Source organism: Prosopis cineraria, unplaced genomic scaffold (assembly GCF_029017545.1).
Source record: "Prosopis cineraria cultivar Desert tree isolate PC_DT_omini unplaced genomic scaffold, ASM2901754v1 PC2, whole genome shotgun sequence".
In the NCBI taxonomy this organism is placed as follows: domain Eukaryota; kingdom Viridiplantae; phylum Streptophyta; class Magnoliopsida; order Fabales; family Fabaceae; genus Prosopis; species Prosopis cineraria.
This window is the reverse complement of record NW_026555333.1, coordinates 18707972-18715750: the sequence shown is the minus strand read 5'-3', so window position 1 is coordinate 18715750 and position 7779 is coordinate 18707972. Positions and strand designations below refer to the sequence as shown.

At 28.6% G+C, this 7779-nt stretch overlaps 1 protein-coding gene across 1 annotated transcript; it reads left to right on the top strand.

Annotated features, from left to right (window-relative positions):
- The first annotated feature begins 3114 nt into the window (after positions 1-3114).
- Positions 3115-6694, top strand: LOC129303728 (heavy metal-associated isoprenylated plant protein 41-like). The gene is made up of 3 exons (XM_054943225.1): positions 3115-3379; positions 4079-4277; positions 5847-6694. The coding sequence occupies exons 1-3, from the start codon at positions 3193-3195 to the stop codon at positions 6403-6405; spliced, it is 945 nt and encodes a 314-aa protein (XP_054799200.1). The 5' UTR covers positions 3115-3192; the 3' UTR covers positions 6406-6694.
- The last annotated feature ends 1085 nt before the right edge of the window (positions 6695-7779 follow it).

Below are 7779 nucleotides of genomic sequence, written 5' to 3'. Positions count from 1 at the left end.
TTGGTGGCATGAACACTTCAGTTGAAGACAATTTTTAGTTCTTCGTTCTCAGTTGGTGTTGGATTTTTTCACATTTTGTAATTAAGATAAATGATTATATTATTTGCTGAAGCAAAATGTTAATTTTTTTTTCTGGTTTATGAATCTTTTTATATATTCAGTCATAATTGATAAAATATTTTCATCATATTTCAGTTTCATTCTATGGTCTTTAGTAAACTGTAGATTTTTTTTTTTATTGAATTGTATTTGTGCTTTGAAATTATATAAAAATTACATCTTGAAAGTTTTTTTATCTTAATTTCCCTTTTTCCTTATTCCTCACCAATTATCCCTACCACTTTCGTATCATCTTAGCTTTCAATTATCTTATTTTCATTTTTAAAAGTTAAAAACTGACTTGGACGGTGATAATTTGATAATTGCACGGTTCTAAGACGAAGGGGTTAAGATACAAAAATTTACTTTCCACAACCTTACCATTTGGGGTTGAGGCCATTTAATTAATTCTTAAAAAAATATTAAATTGTATTTTATCATTTGACATATTAATAATAATTAATTAGTTATGACTTATACTAAAAATTTACTTTCACATATCGTGCACATCGCAAAGGATACTTACTAGTTATAAGTAATATCTAAAAAATATTATTTTATGAGATTAAATTCATAAAATGAGATTTTAGGAATTTTTACTCCTTTTTTAATGAAATATACCATTTTATTAGTGAATAATATTTATAATAATTATTTAAAAAGAATTACTATATATTAATAATGATTAAAAAACTAATCTAAGATGAATGAAATTGAAAGCTAAGACTAAGGGGGAAAACTTATTCAATATTCATGAATAAATATCAATCACATAAAAAGTATGACAAACTATTAGTTATTTTTAGGAGATTTGTTAAAACTAAATTGAAAATATAAACTTCATATAAAAATATAGATAAATAACTAGAATTAGAAGTATAAAAATTAAAGGTTTATGTTTATATTATAAAAATAGTTTAAGAATTAAGTAAGATGAATTAATAAATGTAAATTAATGAGAATAAAAGGAAGTGGGGGGGGGGGGGAGCAACCTTTGCTTATGCTTTACGCGTTCCTATCCAAGCCCCACGTCGAAGAAAGTAAAAAGGAGTTGGAGTGAGCATTGTTAACAAAAAAAGACTTGAGCTCACTTTTGTGTTGGCAAAATTTATAACTCTTGGCCCAATTCTATAGCAAAAAGAAATAATAATAATAATATATTGACAAAAAATACTCGTACATGTGGATTTTGTTATAATTTAAAAAAAATTAGGTTTATGTATTTTACTCATTTTTTTACTATAGGTCCTGTACTTTTTTTTTTGGTATGCCATGCTCCTACACTTTTGTTTTTCCTCCAAAAAATATAATATAAGAATTTAAAACATCAAAAAAAGTATATGAACTTATAGCAAAATATAAGTAAAGTATAAGGATCTAAAGTTATATTTAAAAAAAATAATTAGTCTTGAAGATTCTTTTTCCTCTGGTAAGAAATACAATAATAATTTTTGACCTTTTTCCAGAATATTTTTTTTAACTAGTTCAATTTTTTTTTATTGCCCACCCGGTATCTAGAGCTTCGCTTTGACTAATCTGTATCCAACCAGTGTTAAGCACCTAGCTATGATAGGTGAATCTCTCAATAAAAGTTTTTTACATATGCAAAACCCAAACTCGAGACCTTTGCTTAAACAAAACTTAGTCATTTATCACTCGAACCAACTCCAATTAGTAGTGGTTCATAAATTAAAAATAGAACAATCAGATATCACGGCTCAAAAGACGATTCACCAGGAAAAAAGATTGATTTGCCACAATGATATATGACGCGATAGGTGTCGGTGCTTATCAAGTGATGCTCATCACTTTATGAGCATCATTTTAAAATTTTATTGTTAATATGTTTATCTTATATTTATTATAAATAATAATAAAATTTTAATAAATTTATCTTATGATCAATTTAAATAATACAGATTTAATTTAGATGATCTAACTTAATATTATATTTTTTATAAATTTTATAAATTGACTATCAGGATATATTCTAGGTAGTATGAATTTAATAATAAACATTTTTAGAATATTTATAAATTTTTATTTTAGTTAATATAATATTACAAGGAAAAATTAATTTTTTAGTTCTTCAGCTTTTAATCATTTATAACTTAATCCCTTAACTATGATCCACTGCGACTTAATCCCTCAATTTTGACTCACTTATAACTCGGTCCTTATTTTTTAATTTTTTTAAAAAAATTATGTTTATCAAATAGTAAAAAAGATAAAAGAAATAGTTATATCTTATTATAAAATACCCTCTTCTTGCAATTTGATGTGGGATTTAAGCTAACACGAAAAAAGAGAATTAACAAAAATTAAGGAATTGAGTTACAGCTAAGTCAAAAGTTAAAAGACTGAGTTATAACAAGTCATATTTGAGAGATTGAGTTACAAATGAGTTAAAAATTGAAAGACTAAAAAAATTAATTTTCTTTATTAAAAAATAAAAATAAAGATAATTTTCAAACTAACACTTTAAAAAATTAAGAAAATATTGCAACTTGAAAATTTAAATCTAGACTATTCAAGGTACATTTCGATAGTCAATTTTATAAAAATAATAAAAATATTTAATATTAAATTAAATCATCCAGATTAATTTTATATTGTCCACTGTCTAGATTGATGGTATAATAGATTTATTACTCCCTTCATTCAAAATGTAAAGCATTTTTTGAGAAGTTAGATGTTAAAATTGTAAGACATTTTTAGTGTTTAAAAGTGTAATCATTATTTTTTTTGCAAAAGTATCGCTATTAAATAAATCACTTTATATTTATTTTAAGGTCAAATATTTTATTAAATATGAGTAAATATAGAAAGATAGAATTAATTTAAAGACTAATAATTATTTTATTGAGATGAAATTCAATTCAAAATGCTTTATATTTTTTAAAGAGAAAATATTATTTATAATTTTATTCTAATAATATAAAATAAAATATAAAAAATAAAACCTATAAAGGTTCAGATTGCTCATCATGGTGCTCATCGAACCGGACTACTCGATGACTCCCAAAGAACAAACTTCTGACTTTTAGCTTCGGCTTTAGGAGTCTCGTTGACGGAAAGCTTCTTACACACGCAATGGCAAGAGTGCAGACGCTGGGTTTGAGCGTTGAAGAAGAAGAATCAAAAGAAAAATGGATGAAATATTATTCCTCTCATCATCAAATACTTTTGGTGGGAGAGGGTGATTTCTCCTTCTCCCTTTGCTTGGCTCAATCCTTTGGTTCTGCTGTCAACATCGTTGCTTCTTCCCTCGACACTTTCGGTCTCTCACTCTTCCTCTGCTCTTACGTTTACATTTCTTCTTCTTCTTCTTCTTCTTCAGTTTTTTGCCCCTCGTCGTGAAAGATATTAACTTGAATACTGGGCTATCTATAATAGTATAGGGTTTTGGTGATTTCTTGATGATGATGCTTCTTACTAATACTACATTAAGTTATTGCAGGAGCTTTTGAATTCTCTGGGCTTGTTTATTTGTTTTCGCTCTTGAAATCACTATTATTGTCCCTTAGTTGTTCGCAAAACGATGAATATGTTCATCTAAGTGAGTTTGATTCCTATTCCTTGTTCTTTTCTAAGCATTGAAACGAAGTCAAGCTATGCTCTGCGATTTTGCTGAAGGGATCATTGATAATCGGTATTTAACTCCACGCAAATAGGGAATTTTGACATTTGATTTTTTTTTTTCATCGTTTGTATATTGCATACCCTACAAAGAGAAGTCAAGCAACTAATCTTTACTTGCTTCTTCTCCTTTCAAAAAGCTACATCTAGTTTTCTAATTCTCCACGATATGTGAAAGTTCTTGTGTTTATATGCTATTCTTCCATTTTCCTTTAAGCATCTCGTAGATTTTGTTCTCGAAATGAACAGTTATTACATTTGTGCATGTTATTTAATTTGTTGCTTTTAATACAGTTGTAAATATTAGTTATGTCATTGATTGCTTTTCCTGTTCATCAAGAACAACTTTTGAGGAAGTACGAGAAAGCCGTGTCAAATGTACTTGCCCTGACAAGGCTAGGAGCAATGGTGTTGCACGGAGTTGATGCAACCGAAATGAAATCTCATGATGACTTGAAAATGAGGAAATTTGATAGAATTATATTCAATTTCCCTCATGCAGGTTTTCATGGCAAAGAAAGCAGCTTCTCCCTGATTCAGTGAGTTCCCCGTTAGAATTCATTTTGCTTTTATTTAACATTCTAATATATGTATGCATGTATGTATTACGAATATGCTAATATATGATTAGACACTTCTTTTTTCATGTTACACAGTTTCTATAGATGAGTTGCATCATGTATACATGGGGCTTGTGAAAATTTGACTTGTAAAGGTGTCATTGTATATTTTGATTTTGATGTGAGAACAGTCTTTTGTAATTTTACAATTGTACTTTTAAGCTTTTAGACCATAGATATATAATAGAAATGAAAAGATTCACAGCCTTTCTAAAAGATTTCACTTGACAATTAGTAGTGGTCAAAATTATGATTTTCAATTAAAGCTGTTGTATGGTCTGGTATATGAACAATTTAATTTTTCTGGCATATGGCGACTTATGGACAAGATGGTAGGCTATAGTAAATATGAAATTTCTGTAAGTATATAAGTGGCAGATGTCCTAAATAATATTGGAATGGCATTTTTTAAATATATGTAAAGCCTAAATTTTTCATGAATTATTTTCAAAAGTCTCAGAAGATTACGATACTCATCTAGTGTTTCAATATATTGTATGTGCAAATGTCATCCAAATGTCCAATGGTAAAATTTACCTTTTTTTCAAAGGCAAGAATCGAATATAATGTCTGCATCTATTGACCATGTTAAAAATGAGAACAAAAATTTTTTAGCGAATCCAAAACGCCATGTTAGTGGGGACAAAAGGGTAAACTAACTAGAATTGAAACTCGGTGGGGTGAAAATATTAAAACTAGTGGGGTTGAAAAAGATAAATATTACATGCCTTGCATGTAGTTTTTGCAAAAACAAATGGGGCCGTGGGGCCGAGTTCCCACACTCACGAGCATGCAGGTTTGTCACTGTACATTGATTAATTTAATTAATAAGCTTGAGTACATCCACTAGAAAACAATGCATGTGTGGGGGTATTTAAGTCATTTCATCTTAATCTTGCATTTAATACATTGTGAGGAAATGATTTCCATCCTCTTGCATTGATAATTTCTTCATAAAGAAAATATCAAAGTACCTCTATGTCATGTATCAAAATAAAAGCAAGGACTTTTTGATCAATACATATTATGAATATTATTGGGGAGAATTATATACAAGTTATACGTAAAAAAATTAATTACTATAAAGTTTATTAACAACTGAATTAAGACTATTAACAATATTATATTATCAATAGCTTTAGTTTATTTGTTTAATGAACTTTGTACTAATTATTTTTTTTTATGAAATTTCAACATAATTCTCCCACATTAAAGTTGGCATTCAGTGTTTGTATTTTGTCTGTAATGCATGTTCGTATTTAAGTCTCTATTCTCTCTCTACACACACTTGTCTGGTTTCAGTTGTCTTGGTTTGGATATAATTAGATAGAGTTAAAGGAATTAGTTTAACTATCCATAACAATTGTGAATGTTGATTGCTATATTCTTATATTGTTTAAAATGACATTATAAGTGAATTATTATTATGAACTCCCCTTCAGTTAGTGCATGTGAAGGCTATAAGCATCCATTTTTTGGCATTTCCAGGGAACACAAGAACCTTGTACGTGGGTTTTTTATGAATGCAGGAAGCATGCTTAGACTTGACGGTGAAATTCACGTAAATCACAAGACCAAACCACCGTATGATCATTGGTGCATAAGGGAACTTGGGATACAAAGCTTTCTATGGCCGATAGAGTGTGTTGTTTTCAAAAAAGAAGATTATCTTGGTTATAATAACAAGCGAGGTGATGGGTCTAGGTCTGATGAGTCTTTCCCCTTAGGTAAGTGTAGCACATTCAAGTTCAAGTTGTCAATGAAGAAGGAACCCATCCCCAGAGATCATCATGGCCTACATAAAGAAAATTCAGGTATCCAGAAACAGAACGTTAGAAATATGGATATGATACTGGGGGGACAAATTTCTGGTCATGATCATGGAATCGTTTCTACCAAGCAGCTATCATCTGCATGGCCTACATCAACAGAGTTTAGGTCCCTACAAAAAGAACGTATTGGACTCATTTCTACCGCTCATCTGCATGGTTTAGAAATCCACATATTGGAATCATTTCTACCACACAGCTGGTTTAGGTCCCCATGAAAAGAACATGTTAGACTCATTTCTACCACGCAACTATCATCTGCATGGCCTAAATCAACAAAGTTTAGGTATCCACAAAACAGAACATATTAGAAATATGGATATGATATTGGGAAGATCTGTTTCTGAAGATGTTTGTGGAATCAGTTCTGATTTGTAGAGACGATCATGGCCTGGATCCAGTAATGTTAGGTATCTTTCGAGTGATAATTTTAGGGATGGACATGAAATCCTTAGGACTTACCATCTCAATTGGTTCAAGAGTTGGAAATGAAGCCTTTTAATTTTAGGTTCTCGTTGCTAAACTTTTGTTAGGCCTTTGGCACGTGGTCTTTCTTTTTTTGGTAGAATGACTTTCAAGGCCCTTTCAAAAAATTTTATCACAATAAGGACCCATCACTTTGGTATCAAATATTATCTTGTAAAAACATATATATATATATATATATATATTGTTAAAAGTTAAACCTTAACTTGTATTTTTTTATTAGGGTTTTTTTAGAAGTTTAACAAGTTAAGGTTTAGCTTTTAACAATATATACATGTTTATATAAGATAATATTTAAAGCAAAACTAATAAGTTCTTATTGCAATAAATTTTCTTAAAAGGGTCTTAAATGTCATTCTCCCTTTTTTTCGTAGGAAAAATTGCATCCAAAGACTCACAAATAATATTATTCATAAACAATGATTAATAGAAAATGAATTATTATTAAAATAAAAATATGAACCTTTTTTTTCGAATGATGATTTGTTTTTAATCCTTACATGCGAATGACATTCTTATCAAGTTTTTGAATGTGTTTTTTTTTTTTAGCTTCTTTTGTTACCCTGCAGCTAATAGCTTCATTTGTGAAGCATTGTAGTCTGAAGTACTTGTATGGAATGAAGATGAAGAATTAAAAGGCAAAGTGGATGTTTTTTTTTTTTTGGGTGGGGGACACACTTGAGTAGAATGTGAGTAGCACGATCTAGAGTTAAGTGGTGCTAGATAATTTAATAAAAATGTTAATATTTTTTTAAAATAATAATTACACCAGAACTAAAACAATAATAATGTAAATAGATTGGTCATCATTTTTCTTTTTTAAAAAATTTATTGAACAGGTATTTATATTTTTTATTGTAAATATGATCTTTATATCTTATTTAGATTAATAAAATATTATATATTTAATAAGTTTTTAGTATCAATATTTTTATTTAATCCAAAAGATGTAAAATATCAAAAGTAAGGTGTAATGCTCTCCTTATTACCTCATCATTAAGTCAAAACCTCTGTGGTAAGTATGAAATAAATCATATGATTATCAAATTATAGTTGTAGAATTTAACTTGTTATTAAAAAGGTAACAATAGTAGGAAGGAAAAAAC